This window comes from Crinia signifera, chromosome 2, assembly GCF_055691185.1.
Source record: "Crinia signifera chromosome 2, ASM5569118v1, whole genome shotgun sequence".
NCBI lineage: Eukaryota > Metazoa > Chordata > Amphibia > Anura > Myobatrachidae > Crinia > Crinia signifera.
The window spans coordinates 243,220,808-243,242,970 of NC_139218.1; the positions used below are offsets into that span (position 1 = coordinate 243,220,808).

General features: G+C 43.0%; 1 protein-coding gene across 2 annotated transcripts in view; it reads left to right on the top strand.

Annotated features, from left to right (window-relative positions):
* Positions 1-22,163, top strand: part of ZZEF1 (zinc finger ZZ-type and EF-hand domain containing 1) — a 130,301-nt gene that overhangs the window by 47,708 nt on the left and 60,430 nt on the right. For both annotated transcript variants that reach the window (XM_083174134.1, XM_083174135.1), the window contains exons 19-26: positions 7,135-7,294; positions 8,027-8,148; positions 8,232-8,354; positions 13,563-13,732; positions 13,823-13,904; positions 14,459-14,660; positions 16,641-16,780; positions 21,245-21,485. In XM_083174134.1, the coding sequence (XP_083030260.1) occupies positions 7,135-7,294; positions 8,027-8,148; positions 8,232-8,354; positions 13,563-13,732; positions 13,823-13,904; positions 14,459-14,660; positions 16,641-16,780; positions 21,245-21,485 (1,240 nt within the window). The remainder of the gene's footprint in view (positions 1-7,134; positions 7,295-8,026; positions 8,149-8,231; positions 8,355-13,562; positions 13,733-13,822; positions 13,905-14,458; positions 14,661-16,640; positions 16,781-21,244; positions 21,486-22,163) is intronic.

The following is a 22,163-nucleotide window of genomic DNA, read 5'->3' on the forward strand; positions in this document are numbered from 1 at the left end:
AACCTGGCGCCATTATGGGTGACGGAGCTGCCAGGCGGGGGGCGGAGTTACCGCGCGGTACTTCCCCGCAGGCCTTGGCATACACCAGCGTTCCTGCAAGTCGCGGCGGCCATCTTGGACATTTGGCGCCGTTTGAACACGCTGCTGGAGGCTCCACAGTTGCGCTGCAGATCTATCCTGACTGCAGTTGGGCGATTCCTGTCCCCTGGTGACCGTCCTGCTGAACGCTCTATCCGGTCTGTGAGTTACAGTGGGGATTAGAGCTAGGTGGAGACAGTTTGGGCTGTGTCTCAAACTTAGAGCTATAGCGCTCCTAGGTATAATAGCGCTGTACAAAGCTCTGTGACAGCTCTTTTACTTTCACTGTCTCTCCCTTCCAGCATAATATATTGCTGCCTATCCTATACCTACTATCTGTGATCAGTCTGGTAGTGTGTGGTGATTGCTGGGTGTTCTGTTGAACCATGGCAGGGGGTAGCTCCAAGAGGGTTACTTGCAAGAAGTGTGCTGTTAAATTTACACCTTCTAAGGAGGGAGACTCTGTATGTGATAAATGCGCTGCTTTACCCCCAGCTCCAGAGTCCCCCGTTCATACCCCTGTTTGGGCATCACAATTAGCTGATGTGATGTCTCATTTAGCTTGCGAGCTCTCTGCAGCTCAAAAGGACAGAGAAACTTCCAGAACTCAACAGGCTTCCTTGACTTCTGCTGTGCAGAGCTTAACAAAGGCATTGACACCAGCAGAGGGCGCCATTGCTTCATCTTCTAGGCAAAATCCCCCTACCTTACTCAGGAAAAGGGTATTACAGCCCTCTGGGGATTCTGGGGAGTATGATGATATGCCTGATCTGGAGGAGGGCGAATTTGCCCTTCCAGATAATTATGATGATGATGATGATGTGGAACCTGAGGCTCAGGCGTTAGTTACGCAAGAGCCGGCCCCAGCCACTCCAGGTCTGGAGGACCTTATACATATGGTAAAGGTTGCCTGCAAGGTGTCAGATGACACAGACATTCCTGCTCGTCCTTCTTTCTTTGGAAAGAGACAAAGGCAGTCACCCACCTTCCCTCCAGCGGAGGAGTTGGATGAACATATATTGCAGGCTTGGAATCATCCTGATAAAAAATTCCAGGTACCTCAGAGGTTTCTGGCTGCTTATCCTCTCCCACCAGAGGGTAGAAAGAGGGTCGAGATTCCTCCAGTAGTGGACTCTTCAGTCTCTCGACTGTCCAAAAAGACGGTTCTCCCGGTGCCGGGTGCAACTACTCTTAAGGATACTTCTGACCGTAAGTTGGAGGTAACCCTTAAGAACATTTTTTCAGCAGCTGGAATTATTCAGCGTCCGGCCCAGGTCGGGTGCTGGGTAAATAAAGCCATGGGGGTATGGGCTTCTCAGATCCTAACAGAGGTCCGTGAGGGCTCTGACCCTGCTTCTATTGTTCAGCTGGCTGAACAGATTCAGGAGGCATCCAATTATCTAATAGACGCCTCTTCTGACGTCTGCATGGTTGCAGCCAAGGTTTCGGCCTTATCTATATCAGCTCGCAGAGCTCTCTGGTTACGCCAATGGCAGGCTGACGCAGAGTCCAAGCGTGCTGTGGAGGCCCTGGCGTTCAATGGGGAGGTTCTTTTCGGGCCAGAGCTCGACAAGTGGATCTCCCAAGCAACGGGGGGTAAGTCCCACTTCCTTCCCTCAGCGGCTCCTCCAGCTACACGCAGGACCCCTCAAAGGCCCTCCTTTCGGTCCTTTCGGCCTACGACCAGATTCAGAGGTCGTTCCAGAGGCGGAGCTCCATCTAGAGGCTCCAGAGGACGAGGCAGAGGCGCCTCGGCAGCTGTCCAGGAGCCCAAGTCCTCAAAGCCAGCCGCATGACTGTCCACGGTCTCATCTGGGGGATCCCAGAGTCGGGGCCCGACTGCTGTCCTTCTGTCACATCTGGCTGCAGTCTTGTCAGGACTCGTGGGTAAGGGATCTCGTGACCCAGGGTTACAAGATCCATTTCAGGTTAGTCCCTCCAAACAGGTTTTTCAAGACCGGTCTCCCAGTCTCAGGAGACAAGGCGCAACTTCTGTTGTCAGCAATCAACAAGCTGCGGACAACGGGAGTTGTGATACCAGTACCCGAGGATCAGCGTACTCAGGGATACTACTCCAGTCTGTTCCTTGTGCCGAAGCCGGATGGCTCGGTAAGGCCTATACTAAATCTAAAGGATTTGAATCCGTTTCTACAAGCGGTCAAATTCAAGATGGAGTCCCTGCAGTCGGTGATTCAGGGACTGGAACAGGGAGAGTTCCTGGTATCCTTGGATATCAGGGACGCATACCTGCACATCCCCATCTGGCCTCCTCACCAGGCCTTCCTCCGGTTCGCTATACAGGAACAACACTGGCAGTTCCAGGCCCTGCCGTTCGGTCTCTCATCGACCCCCAGGGTCTTCACCAAGGTGATGGCGGTGATGATGGAGGTCCTCAGGGCACAGGGGATTACCATCATCCCCTACTTGGACGATCTTCTTCTGAAGAATCGTTCGAGGGAGGCCCTGTTGTCCAACATACGACTTACCCAGGAGACTCTCATCAGTCATGGGTGGATTCTGAACTTTGCAAAGTCTCAGCTACAGCCGTCCCAACGTCTTCTCTTTTTGGGGATGATTCTGGACACCCAGCAGATGAAGGTTTTTCTACCACCCGACAAAGTTCAGTCCCTGCAGGTCCTGGTCAGGTCGGTCTTGGGACGGCCACAGGTAACGGTGCACCTTTGCACCAGACTCTTGGGGAAGATGGTGTCCTCCTTCGAGGCGGTACAATATGGCCACTTCCACTCGCGCCAATTCCAGTTGTCTCTCCTTCACCAGTGGTCAGGGTCCCACCTGCATCTTCAGCAGCGGGTGACCCTGTCTCCTCGAGCCCGTCTGTCTCTGCTGTGGTGGCTCAACTCCGAAAACCTGCAAAGGGGCAGGAGGTTCGGCATATGGGAGTGGACTCTCCTCACCACAGACGCCAGCCTTCGAGGCTGGGGGGCGGTAACGCTGGAACACCAGTTCCAGGGTTTATGGACGAGGCAGGAGAGCTTACTCTCCATCAATGTGCTGGAACTCAGAGCAGTCTACTATGCTCTTCTGCAGGCAGGACACCTGCTGCGGAGCAGAGCAATCAGAGTTCAGTCCGACAACGCCACAGCCGTCGCCTACATAAACAAACAGGGCGGCACTCGGAGCAAGGCGGCGATGAAGGAAGTAAGCAGGATCATCCTCTGGGCTCAGAATCATGCTCAGGCCTTGTCAGCGGTGTTCATCCCCGGAGTAGACAATTGGGAGGCCGACTTTCTAAGTCGGCAACATGCCCACCAGGGGGAGTGGTGCCTCAACCCTCAGGTATTTCAGTCCCTAGTACATCGTTGGGGGTGTCCGCAGGCGGATCTGATGGCGTCCCGCCACAACTTCCAGCTCCCAACATACTTCGCACGGACTCGAGATCCTCAGGCCGCAGGGGTGGACGCTCTGGTCGCCCCTTGGCCGTTCCAGTTCATTTACCTCTTTCCTCCCTTTCCGCTGATACCTCGGGTATTACAGCGCATTCGCAGGGAGGGGGTAACAGCGCTTCTGATAGCGCCGGATTGGCCCCGGCGCTCGTGGTACACCAACCTGACGGATCTTCTAATCGACGAGCCGTGTCCGCTACCTCTTCAAGAGGACCTCCTCAGTCAGGGTCCCTTCATCTACCCAGATTTAGGACGTCTACATTTGACGGCGTGGCTGCTGAGAGGTCCATCTTGAGACATGCAGGTATCCCTAGGGCGGTGATACCTACAATGATGAGGGCCAGGAAGGAAGTCACCTCCAGACACTATCATCATATTTGGAGATCCTATGTGGCGTGGTGCGAAAGACGCAGAGTGTCCTCTACTCTGTTCAAGAAGGCTCGGTTGCTCCTGTTTTTACAGGAGGGGTTAAACTCTGGACTTAGACTGAATACACTTAAGGTGCAGGTTTCAGCACTTTCAGTTTTTTTCCAGAAACGTATAGCTCTCATTCCGGAAGTCCACACGTTTTTCCAGGGGGTGCTGAGGCTTCAGCCCCCTATTCGTCCGCCTACGGCTCCCTGGGACCTAGAGTTGGTCCTCAGGTACTTGAGGTCATCGATTTTTGAGCCGTTAGAAGAGGTGGATCTTCGATATCTCACTTGGAAGGTGGTTCTTCTTTTGGCTCTGGCCTCGGCCAGGCGCGTTTCGGAACTGGGGGCGCTTTCTTGTCGCTCACCGTTCCTCCAGTTTCACCCGGACAGAGCAGAGCTCCGTACCAGTCTCTCTTTCCTTCCAAAGGTGGTCTCAGCGTTCCACGTGAACCAACCCATAGTGGTTCCAGCATTCACAGAGGCTTCACCTGAGGATAGGTCTTTGGATGTGGTGAGGGCCCTGCGGATTTATGTCTCTCGCACGGCCTCTCTTCGCAAGACGGATGTCTTGTTTGTTACCTACGACCCAGTGCGTCGTGGATGGCCAGCTTCAAAGCAAACGCTGGCCAGATGGATCCGTCTGACTATTCGTCAGGCATACCTTGCTGAGGCTCAGACGCCTCCTACTAACATAGGTGCGCACTCCACCAGATCGGTGGGTCCTTCAAGGGCGGCTGCCCGTGGGGTCTCCTTGCAACAGCTCTGTCGTGCTGCGACATGGTCAGGTCGGCACACCTTTGTGCGCTTTTATAGGTTTGATACCTTTGCGGCACCAGCTTCTCAGTTTGGCCGCTCTGTTTTAAGGGGATCTCAGCGCTCACCCACCCGGGTTGAAAGCTCTGGGACGTCCCCAGTGTAACTCCAGTGACACCTAGTGGATGAAGGAGAAACAGGGATTTTGTACTTACCGTAAATCCTTTTCTCCGAGTCCACAGGTGTCACTGGACGCCCACCTCAGCGCTGTTCTCCACCTGTTACGTTCAGTGTTAGGTTCCTATTGGGTAACCTCTGGAGTTTTCCCTTGTCAGGGTTATTTAAACATGGTTATTACACACCTGTCTCGTCTGGTTTGACTCTGTGTGTGTGTTTGTTTTTTCATATATATATATATATATATATATTCTTTTTCTACTATACGTATTGAATGATGTTATGTTGTGATGAACCTCCTCTCGGATGTGTGTTATATCTTTCTGCTCCCTTTCGGGCACGATCTTTATGACTGCCTGGGAGGGGAAGTAGAAGGGGAGGAGTTGGTCACACTGATTAATTATTTTAAAGTGCCCATGCTCCCTGTGGTCGCCTTCTATTCCCCAGTGTAACTCCAGTGACACCTGTGGACTCGGAGAAAAGGATTTACGGTAAGTACAAAATCCCTGTTTTAGTTCAACATTTGACATAATTCACACGGTTTATTATATGTTTACAAAAATATTGATTTTGTTTGCTCTTTACAATTTCCTTTTTTAGCTATCTAATATGGTTGTGTGTGTGTGTATGTGTTATTAGTAAATGCTTCAAAAGCTAGTCTGCTACCTTGTACAAACAAGCACAAACCCTTGCCTCTATCTGTGTTTGTTGTGCATGTGTGAGAGAGAAGAAAGAGATGTAGTTTCACTCACTGCCAACAGATGGCAGTATTTTGGGGACACACTGACACTAGACATTTGGCCACCACCATGGCCCTAATTGTGCAGAGTTTGTATATTATTCCCGTGCTTGCGTGGGTTTCCTCCGGATACTCCAGTTTCTTACAACAATCCAAAAATATACTGGTAGGCTAATTGGCTTCCAATAAAATTAACCCTAGAATGTCTGTGTGTGCAAGTACATGTGGTAGGGTCTGTCCCTTATTGCCATGACTTATGGTGTTCTAGAGATGTTGTCAATAGAGGAAGTAGAGAATTGCTAACTGGTTTTTGGCTGTAAATTGATCTGTATCTTCAAGTGTGGATTACATAAATATATCTAGCCCACTCTGAACACAACAGTTTTCCTGTTTTGAGCTTCTCCCTTTATCCAAGCCTTCAGAGTTCATTTATTTTCTAAAGAAGTCTTTCCCTGCAGAACCAGAGAGCATTTGATGTGCATACACACTGGGTGATTTTGCACAGTGTGTATGCATAGTGATGATGAAGAAAATTGATTTTCACCAGTCTGAGCGATTTTTAAAGCATTTTAATGTGGAAATCGCATTGCCTGGAATATCACAATCCTTAGGAATTTATCGTAAGGCTTAATGGAGGTCCATCTCTGGGTAAAGAAAACAAAAAAAAACCTTACGCTGTACTTATCAATTTTAGAGTTTATTTTGTCTTCAGAAAAAATGCCTTTTTTAGTAGTGTACCGCATACCAGGAAAGATAATTCTATGGAAGTAAGAGACCTTCAAACTAACTGCATGTGTGCCTACATCCAACGTTCTGCATGAACACTAAACTGATTACATTTGGACTGATGCTTGCAATAGCCTGCTGATTACTTTATTAACTCAGTCCTCATATTGTTCCACCCTTATATTCTGTAAGAACTGTATTAGCCCCTATCTCACAGAAGAGCAAATGACCAAGTCATACGTTTCTACCCGGTAATTTGTCATTTAGCAGAGGTCCCTTTCACACGGAAGAAATACCCGTTTTAATCAGCAAATTACCGAGTAGAAATGCTTCACCCGGTAATTTGCTTTTCTCTGTGAAAGGGGGTTCAAGCTGGGACCTGCAAATTAATCCAGCAGTCACATGCCGATTTAAAAGCCAAGATTTAGGGGCTGTTGTATCTGAAAGTGGTATAAGAGTTCTTTAAGAAATAAAATTACCAATTTAATGCTTATTTGCTATAATTGTAAAATATGCAAAGCATTTTTCTGTGTTTATTGATTTAATGATTTCTTATTTTATTCTTTCAAAACATTACCGTGAAATAAACAGCACTGTTTAATATGTTTGTTCTTTATAACTATAGCATGAATACAAATGTACTATGTAAGAGTATCTCAAATGGTCAGTCTGTATTTTTATTTATTTTTTTTAAGTTCCTAAATCCACTTTAACCTTTTAAAGCCTGTATTCAGCTAAATATATGATGCTTTTATTTGCACATTAAATGTTTTGTCTGGCATGTGGGATTTAGAGTAATACAGTATATTGTCTGTGCTGCTAATCATATGGTTCTTTGTTGCAGAGTAAAAGGCTGGTGCTACATGATTCCCAAGGAGAATGTGGCACAATTCTCCACTCCCTTTTTTGGGCAGTGCAGGGAAGTCTCCTTGCATGGTGCTTTTGCCACTTGAAAGGAGAAGATCCAGTTTCCCAGGTGAAAGTGAGAGAACTGCTTGTTAAGTGTAAGTTTTCATCTAGCATATACATATTACTATAGGCAAGGAAACACACCTTCTCATTCAATGGCTTTTATTTAGTTTCATTTCTACATTGTAGATTAATAACGAAGACCTCAAAATTACGAAAGAACACAAATGGATTTATGTTGTAAACAAAAAGTGTTAAACATATCTAAATGTTTTATATTGTAGATTCCTAAAAGTAGCCCCCTTTTGCTTTGATGACCGCTTTGCACACTCTTGATACAACGTAATAACCCCCCCCCCCCCCCCCCCCCAACTATGATTTGTAGGTGCATTTAATTCCAGATATATTACATAATGGAAGATCAATTATGTTTTGGAGTAGATTGTTTTGAAAAGCCACGAACTGGTTCCAGTGAGAAAGATGATACCCCCTTCATTTGGGTGATACCTTCTTTGCCCACCACAAACCTTTCACACACACACACACACACACACACACACACACACACACCTATTTTAGAATGTAATACCTTTTATTTTAGCATTGTCATCTTAATATTTGTTTGTATGCATTTTGAGTATCTCTGGATTTTATAATTGTTTTGAAATCTTCCATCCTTGTGATATGGATTATTCTCTACCATAACCATATAACATTTTGTAGGATTGTAACGTAAACAGTATACTTGAAATTCTTTCAATTTTTGTTTTCTTCAAATGGTGTCAGACTAATGAACTACATTTGTTATTTCTTATCTTCTTGACTAGATGTCGATCTTTACTTATCGAACACCAAAAATATTTTAGAACCTTTGCTGGACCAGTGCAGTGGGAAAGTGATCATTGAAAAGTTGAGTGACTCGGTGTTTGCCATGTCAGCCCGCCAGCTGGTAAATAAAAACAAGAGTTGCCATTTTTGTTATTGTTTATGAATTCTAGAAGACCATTAAATTATTTTTGTTTTTGTTGACAGATGACCTACATGTTGGAGTTTTGTACTCTTAATATTCCACACTGTTATCTACTTCAGAGTTTCAGCAGCTTAACTAAGTTACTGAAAAAGCTTTGTGGTGATCCTGGGGACAGTGCAAACAAGGTAGCTAATTTTCTAGCATATTTGTGAAGGTAACCGGTATTTACTTGTTTATATAGTGCAACTTCTATTTTAGATAGAGGGGACCTTATAAAACTGTTGAAACAGACAGCACATTTGTATGTTGGCCATGGATGTAATTGATTATTCCATTTTAGTGTTTAAAGGAAAGCTATGCTTTATAATTGCTACTGGATTTAAGCACAAACAAAAGACTAAAAGGTGTCCTTTTTCACACTAAACAGCCCCTCTTAGCACACCAGGTAGCATGAGAATATTTTAGCATTGGACGTCTTTATTTATTTATTTTTGCTGAATCGGCGCAGGATTCTTGTGCATTTCCGACTAATGGGGTAGCAAATTACCCTCAATCACTAATCGTGAGATTTCGGCACGCCTGGGGCTGTCCAATTAGTTCCTGTAAGCCAATTTGAAAATTGGGCTGCAGTGGTCAAAAACCTGCGTTTTTCTTTTCAGGAGAAAATAGATACCCCCTAATGCTGTGTACACACGGTACAATCCAACATGCAGATTTACAAAAAAGGATGACCATAGGCGCTGTATCCCCACTTTAAATCTCTTGGCGTATAATCTTTCTCCAATATTATGAATCTTCCGTCTAGACGTCCCCTCTAGGACACTGCTAACTGACCTTTGGCAAGTGCCCTATGTGCACGTAGCGGTTTCTTTAAATCTTCAACATACACTTAAAAATAGATAGCTTCCAAGGTCCCACACTGGGTAGCTTTTGGGTTTACACTCACCAGAAATCTGGGCCCTATGTGCCTTGAAAGGTATCTTTCTCCTGGTTACACCGCAGCCTCTGATTCAGGAAGCAGTTGACTCCAAGGTTCCAAAAAGATTTTTAATTTCCAACGGAACACAGTCCAAGTACATACAAAGCAAGATAAAACTTTAAAACATGCAGACACCAAGGTTCTTGCGGATACCCCTTTCTGGGGATACCTTCCTATCCGGATAGGGAAGAGTACCCCGATCGTTGCAGATGTTTAAGCAGCAAGAAATGGATTCCACAAGTCCAAGGTGTAGCCTCCTTTCACCAAAACGCGTTTCGGGCTATATACCAAGCCCTTTTTCAAGGTGTCACCTTGAAAAAGGGCTTGGTGTCTGCATGTTTTAAAGTTTTATCTTGCTTTGTATGTACTTGGACTGTGTTCCGTTGGAAATTAAAAATCTTTTTGGAACCTTGGAGTCAACTGCTTCCTGAATCAGAGGCTGCGGTGTAACCAGGAGAAAGATACCTTTCAAGGCACATATGGCCCAGATTTCTGGTGAGTGTAAACCCAAAAGCTACCCAGTGTGGGACCTTGGAAGCTATCTATTTTGAAGTGTATGTTGAAGATTTAAAGAAACCGCTACGTGCACATAAGGCACTTGCCAAAGGTCAGTTAGCAGTGTCCTAGAGGGGACGTCTAGACGGAAGATTCATAATATTGGAGAAAGATTATACTCCAAGAGATTTAAAGTGGGGATACAGCGCCTATGGTCATCCTTTTTTGTAAATGCTATTGGTTTAAGATTGAGGAGTCTTGTGGTTGACCAAGGGCTGCAGTATCCAGGGCGCAGTCACTATTCATATAATTTGCTGTTTCCAGCATGCAGATTGTATGCAGATCACACACGTTTTCTACCTTGCGATCCTGATGCGCGCTCCTGTGACTGCACAAATCGAAACCCAGATAGACGGCAGCAATGACTATAGTGCAAATCTAATGTAGATAGCATGAATTGTATGTAGATAGTATAGAGTTAGCGAAGATTGCATATCACTCGAATCTCAAGTCGAATAGCAAGGAAATCTCAGTGTGTACACAGCATAAGACTCATTTTCAGCAAAAAAAGAAGTCCGACGTTAGTGGATTTGCATGGTACGTGGGGGTTATTATGTTGCAAGGCATAATGAGGCATGGTTGTTGTTATTATTATTATTATTACCAGTTTTTTTTTTATATAGCATACAAATAATCTGTAGTGCTTAACAGAGAATACATGGGGCATGGCTCTAGCCTCATTATGCCATGCAACATACTAAGAGGACCCTATTTCTATTACTACCATTTTTTTGTATAGCATTCACATAATCTGCAGTTCTATACAGAGAATATTTGCACATTTTATGTTTGAGTCTTGGTGATTTTAGTTATTTAAATATTAGATAGTTCATGGTAAGTATCTCTCTGTTCATTTGGTTTAATCACAAACCGCTTGTTGAGTGGTTTAGGTGTATGAAACATACATCTATGACTAAAGGGAGCTGAGCAGTGACAAGAAAAGAATAGTACCCACAACAAATCTGTACGTTTTTGGAGCCCAGCAGGCAGATAGGTGCCATCCTGCCGAATGCATGCCCCTCGCAATTCCCTGCCCTTGTGCACCATTGCGAAGGCGTACGCAGCTGTGCACACGGACAATATCATTCACCATTGAATGATTTTTTTCCCCTGCTTGCTGTCTGAATCGGCCCCCATATCTCTTTTGCAGTGTCCCTCAATGGACCTTTGGTACAAATATTCGAATTAAACATAGTTGGATACAATTTCCAAAATAATTTTGAATAGCTAAATCAATCATAATCTAGTACTAGTCTGAATAAACCGGTACTCAAGATCTACCATCTGTTCACTTTGTCCAGACCACCTAGCTGGTACACAGGTGTAGCTGTAACAAAAGCTGAGTGCGCATTAGATGTATACCAAGCGTGACCTGACCTTCGGGGTAGCTGGCAACAGCGAGTGGGCACGGAGGGCATGCTGCATTGCGCTCGCTAGCGATGTCCTGCATGTATCATTACCAACCCACAGGAGCGCACTGTGTACACCTAGGGTAGCCAACTCCAGTCCTCGAGAGCTACCAACAGTGCATGTTTTCCAGATCTCCTCACAGAAACATAAGTGAAGTAATTAGCTCCAACTGTGGATCATTTAAAATGTGTCAGTAAGTAATGATTACACCTTTGCAGCAGCTAGGTTGTCTGGAAAATGTGAACTGTTGGTAGCTCTTGAGGACTGGAGTTGACTTCCACTGCCCTAGACAATATACATAATGATGTAGTTATCATACATGGCATTTAAAAAAAAAAATAGTCTAGTTTGTACACAGCTTAATCGCATATTCAAACATGTGCTGCACTCCTTCCTAACTGACACATTGTAGAGATCCATAAGTGGCCTGGAAAACATGAACTGTTGGTAGATCTCTAGGACCTGTTAGGCCACCCCTTCTCTAGCAGTTGTAACATAACACCCAGAAGGCATCATATAATGCAGGGGCTCCCAATCTTTTTTGAATCACGGCACCCTAGAGTATAATAATTTTTTCACGGCACCCCTAAGCCAAAAATGTTTTAATTAGATTGGGTTTATATGCGATTCTTAGGGTCAGTTATGTGGTAAAGGGCAGGATTTGCTTCTGTTTGTACACATTTTATGATTATAAGCAAAACCAGTGCTGGTGGCTGGCAAATAATAAACCATTAATAATTTTACTTGGTCCTGGACCACCAACCCAGGGCACCCCTGCATGTGTCCCGAGGCACCCCAGGGAGCCACGGCGCACAGTTTGGGAACCACTGATATAATGCAATACTGGTTTCTTTCTATCCAACCCTATGGTATCTGCATCAAGCTCAATCATTTGTTAGTGTTGATTCTTGCTAATTTCTGATTACAAGGCCTCCATCTTGCTTCATTGTCATCCTGCTGTCTGTGATCACAAAATAAAAAAAAAACAAGAAGTAATTACACAGATTACAGAGCAAAGTAGGCTCTCTCTAATCTCCACGTATTGGTCAGCCCAGCAGGAGCTATAACTCTATGCAAGCTGATATGTCTGACTTCCATTGTCTCGTTGGTGAATCTATTTCCTCCATTCGCCGGTGGCTGCAATTACAGTATCTAGCCCTCAGGGAATCACTGACTACCGAATGGAGTCTCCTATATCGCGATCGGTTGTTGCTCACCTCCACCTCTGATACACTGCAGGCAGGCGCTTCACAGAGCTTGCACTTAACTGGTTTTACAGTGGCCCTGAAATTGCCTAGGCACTTGAGTTGTAATGAACAATGACACCCTTTCTGAATAAACTTCTTCATTGTTGTCTGGAGAGTCTCAATTTCAAAGGTGACAAGGCTTCTCAAGTCAGTAGTTGCAAGAACCCACAGTGCAGCTTTCTGTATGCATACACTGAATAGTAAGGTGGCGAATATACTTAAGAGTATGGTTCCTACCAGGAACCCCTTTTTTGGTTCCTGGCAGATTTAACCTGGACCTGTGCCTCCTTGAACATGGAGCCACTGGGAAATCTCAAACTGATAAACAGCATTTTTGTCGCAGTCCATTACATTGGGAGATGAACTACAGCAGCAATATGACCGATTAACCCCTTGATTTGCAATACAGGTTGAGTATCCTGTATCCAAAATGCTCGGGACCAGGAGAATTTTGGATAACGGATTATTCCGTATTTCGGAATATTTTAATATTTCAATGATGTATTTTGAAGTATCTTGCATTTATGCTGTATAAACACATAATATACACACAAATATATTTTATTACTACATAAAATACACACAAATATATTTTAATTGTTCAAAAAACAAGGTTTCAAAACGTGAAACAAAATGTGTGTACTATCTCAGCACTGAATTTGAATGCCAAGCAATCATTTTCTTGCACATATATAGTGCCAGTTACATATCATGTCCCCAGTGATGCTGTTACAAATGTCCCCAGTGAGTTTTTAGCAAAAAAAAAATTTTTTTTCACTTTCTGGAATGTCCGTATTTCGGAATAATTCGGATAACGGATATTCGGATACGGGATACTCGACCTGTATAGCATTTTGTAAGCAAAGTTTTTTCAGTGTTGTTTGCAAATAGCACCTTAGCAGCCAGTTCTTAATTTTAAAAAGCAAATATACACTAAAGAGCAAACATTAGTCAGAAATAGAACCTGCTTTCTTTGTGTTAGCTGCCATGCTCCATGTTACAAATGCTAATTCTATTATGGCCACAAAATAATTGATATTATAATGCATTATTTTTTTATTATTATTATTATTATTATTATTATTGTCCCATTAACCATTATTGTTCTGCAAAAAGAACTTGCAGAACAATGATTGAAATTAATATTCCAGTTTTATCTATGCCTTAAGAAGGAGCTTTAATGGTATGTCTATCCTGAATAGGTAGAAATGGATAGTTGGAACCAGGTTCAACAGCCAGTGGTTCTGCAGACCTGGAATATGGAATCCCCTCACAACTATGAGAACAACTGTCGAGACTCAACGGTCTTCCTTTGCCCTGGGGCAACCTATTTTGAGGTGGAATTTGATGAAAAATGTGAAACAGAGAGGAGGTAAAAATTATATAGTAAATGAAAAATACAATAATATGAAAGCTTACTCTTCTATATATGTATAGTTTGATATACATACTTTTTGTGCAGGTATGACTATTTGGAATTTACAGATGCCAGAGGTGGTAAAGTTCGCTATGACCACAAAGTTGGCACTGATAAATGGCCAAAGGTAAGTGAGGAAGCAGCAGTATATCATAATGTTCACATATTTGATACATATTATGCACATGCTAGTTTCTATATACCTGCATATTGAATGCTTTGACCATAAATATATATCCCTTTTCTTGGTTGAAAGAATATATTTCAAACCATTGTATTATTCATATTAACATTGGATCTTGCATTGGCATAGTTAATGGCCCTTGGATTCATTGCTAAGGGGGGTCTTCAATCACCGGCGACCATCTCCTGACGGAGAATATGGCCGCCGGGCCCTATTCAATGCTGTCTTCCTTGACCGCATTAAACAGGGGAGCTCGGCAGAATGAGCCCGAATTCAAAAGCAGTCGGGCTCGTTCTGCCAAGAACGGCCGGGAAGTGACGAGCTCTTGGCCGCAGCTCGCGGCCACGCCCCCTTCTCGTCCCACTGCAGGCGGGACATTGAATCCTGCCTGTGATTTCCCGGTCGAGCAGACTGAGAGGAATTAGTTTTTGCAAAATTACTTGCATATTTTATATAAATATTTTATTTTAATATCATTGTGTTTTATTGCTCTGCAGAAAGTAACCTTTAAAGCTGGTCCACAACTCCAGTTCTTGTTCTTCTCAGACAGTAGCAACAATGAATGGGGGTTTAAGTTTACTGTCACAGCATATGGCCTTCCGGACATTGCCCTCTCTTGGAGCTCAGATTTACAGCTACTTGTTGCACGATTATTGGGACGGCTGGCATCTAGGTCAATGGCTATGAAATCCACATGCGGTAAGACATTTCGTTTGTGTCCCTTCATCTTATAACCGAAGAAAGCTATCACATATATAAAAAATATTTCTCAACCTTTTGAATAGTAGCATGAGATGTGTTTTGCCTGCAATATTTAGGCATGGAAGCTAGCTTTATGCTTTTTAGGTAAACTGGAGACCATTAACATTTTACTAAAAAGTTGTATTTTGTGAGTGTACAAAGATTTCATATTTCAGTCTTAAGGGGCCTACACATGGGGCGACAAATAGTAGTGTGCTGAGCTATCTAGTTAATCAGCACACAGCCCTGCACCAGTGCTGTGTCCTGAGAGATCGGTCCCTGCCCGTGTTCTCAATAGAGAGAACAAGGCGATGACTATATTTATACTGCATGCACTCTTTATCCAGTCAGGCAATAGCGAGCTGCGTAACTTCGCAATCTAGTTAGATCGCTTACAAAAGAGGCAAAAATTGACCCATGTGTAGTCCCCATTAGAGCTAAATTTCTCAACTGGTTACAGCTGGTGCATTAAATTTGAGTTTCCAATCCATTAAATATAGCTCTAATGGGGGCCTACACACAGGGCGATGGTACATTGTTCTGAGCGATCTAGTTAAGCTCAGATTGCTCAGCACACAGCGCTCATCAGCGATGTGTGCTTAGCGATCTGTCACTTCCCGTGTTCTCAATAAACAGAACACAGGCAATGACTAGATTTATACTATGACTGCACGTCTCTGTCGCCAGGGGCCCTACACGCAACGATTTGAGCTTAATTTCTAAGAGATCTAGTCAGATCGCTTAGAAAAGATGCAGAAATTGCCCCATGTGTAGGGCCTTATACATAGTAAAAGATAAAGTGAAGTATTTTTTCGAAAGCCTGTTCTGAAAGATAAGTTTTACTTTGTGTACGCTTGATGTCACTGGGCCCTCCACCGATTTTTGGCATCTGCGTGTTTGCCTAGTGTGTATGGCGCTAAAGTCTAAAAAAGGGGTTAGTACACCCAAACAGACTTTTTTTTTTTTTTAACACATTTCTTCTTGCACCTTAGGAGGCTGTGAGAAGAAGTGTCTTGCTACAGATAACAGGCATCTAAATGGAGCTACAATTGAATTGCTCCTCTTTGCACTCCGTAGAAGGTAGCCTTGGGGGAAAACAATTGAACCGCCCCCATAGTGTTAAAATTTAAGCTGCAGTTTGTTTTTCATTCTTGTGAGAAATTCAACACTGTACTTGGATAGTAAAATACATATTTTAGTTCTGTGAACAAAACCAAACAAAAAACAAGCAAGAAAATATAGTCTTTCAGTCTTAGGGGGGTATTTCATCCCCCGCTGCTGTTTCCCACGGGGGAAATAGTGGTGGGTGCCTATTCAATGCTGTCTTTCTCAACAGCATTGAAGAGGCATCTCGGCAGAACGGACCCGATTTCAAAAGCAGTCAGGCCCATTTTGCCGAGAATGGCTGCGAATTGTTGAGATCACGGCCGTACCTCGTCGATCCACGGACGTTTCCACAGACACACTCACTTTTCATCGTTAGGCAGACTGGACGTGAGAGATGTTCATTTGTTATATAAATTCAAATAACATGCTATGTAAAAAATAGATAATTTTTCCTATATAGGGTAAACCTTCAGTTCATTATGAAAAACAAAAATGTTTGCTTGGCAATTTTCACACCTATTTTGACAAATTCACTTAGCACTCAAAGGGTTAAACATGTAATTGTTCCTTCAGTTTGTTATAGGCAGTGATGTATCCCACTGTAGTGTATAAAAAAGTCTGATCACTGAAAGCACGTGATCCGCAGCTTTTATTTTGTGGTACTTGCAGACTGGTCTTCACGGTAGATACTGGTTTATAAATGTCCTTTTTACATTCATTATTGCTTATCGACACACAGTTATTGTATTTTTTTTTCCCTTTGGGAATGGGGGTTGGGGGTGCGAGTTTGATTAGGATTACTGTTTTGATTTTCAAATCTGTTTTTCTTAGAGTTGGGACTTGAATTGCCATCTGCAAAGGTGACCTCTGTTGTTACCTCGCAATTGTGGAAACCTGTATTCAGACATCAAATGTGCTCAGAAAACAACGTAATAATAAGGCCAAGCCATCAAGACCAGGGATGTACTGAGGTATCAAAAGTACTTTTTATTCTTATATTCTACCATGCAAACATCTGTTCTGTATACCTGACCCAAGTTTTGTGGTTTATTTATTTTAAACCACATTCACAATCTGCTACAAAAGTGTTTTCGCAACACTTAAATCTGTTAATATATGATAACTGCATATTACTACAATAAATCCAGCAGGCGGCATTTCCCATTTATTTGCAGTAAGTTAACATCTCCATAAAGCTACAGTACTTGGGGTTTTTCATTAGTAAGTAAATCCAACTGAGGCGCAAAATAGTTTTGTTTTCAACACACAGCAAAATCCTAGTTTTCGTGAGTAAAAATTTACAAAAAATCACTATATAAACTGAAATGTAAATCAGGGTAAGATCAGGCATTTTCTATTAATGATTCATATACACAAATTGACCTTTTTGGGCTAAGGTGTCCTTGTCATTTTTTAAAATAATAATTTTAATAGAAGCAATTTGTAATCGTGAACCAGTCTCACAGCGTATGTATGTATGTCTTTTTGGGTAATTACGCTAGATGAGCTTTAGGATATTTTCTAAGATCGGCCGTATATGGCTCAGATATATATGACTCAGAAACGAATGAGAAATACGACAAATGTACTAAGCAGTCATATTGCTCTCATTCATATTTTCCGATGTCGTATGCGTTCATAACTATTCATACCGGGACGTATATATGGCCGCCAAATACGTATGAAGTGGCAGAATCAGTGTGATCTGTGCAATGCTGTCCAGTGTAAAAAAAAAAACAGAATAAACACATTTAAAAAAAATGGGGGCCCAAAGAACCAGTTCTGGTATTAGAAATTGAGAGGCCAAAATGTTGGGGTTCCCCCATATCTAAAACAAGCACCAGGCTCAAGGGCTGGTCCTGGTTCCCAAAATACAGGCATCAGAATGAATAGGGGTCCCCCTGTATTTTGGCAACGGGGACCGTTCCCAAACAGCCAGCAGGGTGATGCCGCAGCCAGGGAAGCTTTTTATACAAGTTCCCCTGGCCAAAGCATTATACCTCTGACTGGTCTTAGCTCATGATTTTGTGTAAAGATTAAAATGAAAAATATGGGTTTTGTTGTCATACTACAGGTCCCAGCAAGCCTGCACCGCATGCAGGAACTTGGAGAACCATAAGTTCCAGAATGTGGGGCATTAAAGGGCCCGCTGGTACTTGTAGTTCAACAGTATAGCAAATAGTTAAAAAGGAAACATAAGAGTAATACGACCTTAATACATACTACAATCAGTCACACTATACATACCTATGGATTCCATCGTTGTCCTGTCCTCTTGGTTCCGTAATAGGCATCCCATGACTTAAAAAAACAAAAGCCAATATTGAAATATTTCATTAATAAAATGTATTAAGACCATGGAAAGGAATCGCATATAAGGAAAAGGTATACCATATGAATGTCACCGGCTGAATTAGACCAATATGGCTGAGTCCCAGAGTATGAGGCCGACCGTGTCCTGAGTATATTCCTTTATTTGGTTACCGCATGGAGGAAGGAATCTGGACTGTAAATCCCAATTGATCCAATAGAAGTGGAGAGTAATCTCTATAAACACAGTGTAGACAACACAATGGTAATGGTGATTGATGGGTCATGATATTCATATTTCTAACTGGTAGTTGATGCATGTGGTATGGAAGTCCGACAGTTAGGGTGCCCGTACTCCAGTAGGGCGACCGTAAAGAAGCCCCTTTCGGGCTCGTTGCGTTTGCCACACTGCAGGCTCGGTGGCTCGCTGTGCTTGCCACAGGTTATATTCTCCCTCTATGGGGGTCGTGGACCCCCCATGAGAGAGGAGCCCTGTAAGTCTTTATTCTGACTGTCAGGCTTTTCACAGTCCGATCTCCAACATCAGTTATCGGAATCCTGACTGTTGGGAGGTCATTCAGCACCCGTAGCCAACAGGCTGGTGAATGGATAAGTCTCAATGGTGGTTTTATTGAGTACATCTATTTTAATCATTCTCTTGTATAGATTGTTATTTGAGCGCTGCTACCATTTTCCTTTTTTTCTGTAGCATTGGTAACCTGCTTGCACACTGAGTGGTGTCTTTACTTCTCTCTGAGTTTACTATGCATATAATCTTGCTTTGTAATTGTTTTTCCATAATACCCCTTCTGTCTTGTAGTCATAATTTTGTTAAACATGCTGGCTCTTATTCACTTTGGCTTTCTAAATTTTTATGGCATTAAGCAGGGAATTCAATTCCCCTGTTGTAATTTAACATGGGCTATCCAATTAGCCCTGATACTAGCAGTCCTGAGACGGGCAAAGAAAACTCCATGCTGATAAACCCTGTCTTCACGATCATAAAACTACGAAAGCACACTGATCTGTGAATTTATCACAGATTCTATGTGTTTTCATCCAAAAAATAGGGCTAAAATCTCCCATTTTTTCATACCTAAAACAAGGCCCCCTTTCACTTGTGAGATTTTGTTAGATTTGACCCAATTTAGATGGATTGGGCCAATTTATCTGACAAAATCTGATGTGCCTGTCTGACAAAATGTGATGTGTAAGGCCCAGTGCACAATCCCGTGCGCATTGGGTCTAACCAAGAAATTTATCCTCCTGCACATAGGATAAATCTCAATTCAATCGTGTCCAATTTGTTGGACAACAAGTTGGACAAGTATAAGGAGGCCTTAAATGAATTCCCTTCTTACGGTGCCCTTTTTCACAATAAGTTGACAGATCAGACATTGTGAGAAAAGTGGGTACTTGTTTCCTAGCACGGCCACACCGATTTGCTTAGGGGTTGTCGTGTCGGAAAAATCGCATCGGTCACATCGCATGCGACCAAATCGCATGCGATGCGACCAACGCGATTTTTACATTTAATCAAATGTGAATAGGGTCCCTGGGACCCTATTTTACATTGGATTAAATGTTAAATATTCCCCAGACCCCCAATTTTACCCCCCTTAACGCCACCCCATGATTGACGCCAACCCAAAGCGTGGCGAGCGGCGGCGGTGCGCGTCCTCCACCTTTTCATAGCCCTACTATCCACGTCAGCGTGGAGTTGAGAATATAAAGTGTGGCGAGCCACCGAGCGGACGCGTATAACTTCACAGGTATACGCGTCCCCTCGCGGGGCTCGCTGCGCTCTCCACGCTTCGGGCTCGCTGCACTCGCCACACTTAATATTCTCAACTCCACGCCGACGTCGATAGTAGGGGAATGAAAAGGTCGGAGGATGCGTACCGCCGCCCCTCGCGGGCTCGCTGCGCTCGCCACGCTTCGGGTTGGCGTCAATCGTGGGGTGACGACGGGCCCATATACAATGTGAAATGGGTCATATTGGCCCATTTCACATTGTTTCCTATGTGAGATGGACTTAATCAAGTCCATCTCATCTTGTGCCATTATAATGGCACAAGACCGACGCGATGCTCCCGATTTCAATGTTAACAATAATTTAACATCGAAGCCTATGGCAAAATCGCGGGCATCACGTCGGTCGCGTCGGGTGCAATGTTAATGCACGCGACCGACGCGATGCCCCCGATTTTGCCTTTGCCGGCAAAATGGACCTGATTTCAAAGGAAATCGGGTCCATCGCCGGCATTGTGTACCTTAACTTTAAGGTACACGATGCCCGCGATTGTGGCCGTTCTAGGAAACAAGTACCGAAAAGTGTTACATCCTATGTGTTTTACCTATGCGTGACGGATCGGATATGAAAGTTGTCATGACTGACTGATCGTACGCTATACATTGTGTGCAAAAGGACTGCATACATTTGTATCGAATATGCGATCCTGCCACCCGGGAACTGCTGGATGAGTTAGCGAGGTATCGCAAGTGATACCTTTAAGTAGTTTATGGAGGTATTTAGGACTGATATAAGTAAACACCTGTTTTAAGGTGTTTTTCATATTTTAAACAAATGGATGTTTAAATTTTAGTGTAATTTGAGTTTTCATAAATCTTTCAAAATAAATTGTGCCTTTACTCTGTTGCTGTGTTTTTTTTAATTATTACGTTTTGCAGAAAACAGTTAACAATTATTTTTTTTGTATGTATAAGTGTTGGCTAAATAAGTATAATATGTATATGCGTGTATAAAGCTCTTTTTACTGTAACCTTTGAAACAACATTCTTTATTCATTTATATTGGAACAATTACCATAGATCTTAATAGAGAACAATTTTAGAAGTCATTCTAGAGTCCCATATACAAATCAGAATCTTACAAATGTATAACTTGACTGCAGATAAGAACCACTTGGCCCACTTAGTTTGCCCTAAACACATGTACATGCAAAGTGTGGTTGTTCTTGTATATTTGTTGTTTGTCAAGGAATCACAAGAGCATGTATTCACTATGAAAAGATTGTTGTCACACCAAAAATATTGAAACCATAGTCTTAAGTTGTAACCTAATATTATGTAAATGCTTTTTTACATTATTATTTTATTTCCAGACTAAGAACTCTCATGCAGATGACTGTCGTAACTTTCTCCTTGACTTTGCAAACTCAGATCCTACCCAGGATTTCTGTGGCCCTAACTATGAACTTTTCAAAGGACTGGTGCAAGCCATTAAGAAACAGCTGACAAACAATGATATAGTGGCTGGTTCAGCGGTTGATCAAGCTGTGAACTGCACCTTTGCTGCACTGGTATATCTTACGCCACAGTTATATGGAAAACTGCAGCGATATGGTAAATATCAAACATTTACTCTATCTGATCAACATCCTTTAAATCCAGAAAAGAAACAAAAGGCCTGCTCTGAGTGGTCCTTTTAGAAGAGTAGCAATAATAATAATTAAGTAAAATTACATTTAAAACAAGTCAGAAAATTGTGTGTATGTATGGGAGTAGTCCAAGGTCTACCGTGCTAGATAGCAATGACCATTTCTACATTCTTTGTGTTGGATGGACAGGATAGTCACAATTTTACTAGTACTAGTGGCTATCAGCATCTTAACAGGTACCCGTCACAAAGGTGTTATCTAAAGCTGAACGGTAATTTGCACTATGCAAGTGAAGCAGACCTTGGAGACCCGTGCATTTTGTAACCAGCTCTGGGCTGCATCAGACGTTGGGTACTTGTTGCTAACAGATCCCATGTTAAGCGCTGAATATACTTTCTCTTCAAGGAGAGCAATTTCTCCAAAATTTGGGACAAGTTGTTATCAACTTTGTCATACCTTCAGTTTTTATAATTATTATTATCCTTTAGTTTAGAATAAAACACAAGTGCTTAACAAAGTACATCAATAAATGAGAGAAACAAGAAAACTGTGATTAACCATACAATGTATGAAAAATACATATTACATAAACATTACTGCATCAGCGGACATTACACTGAAATAAGCAACAGGTGGCACAAAC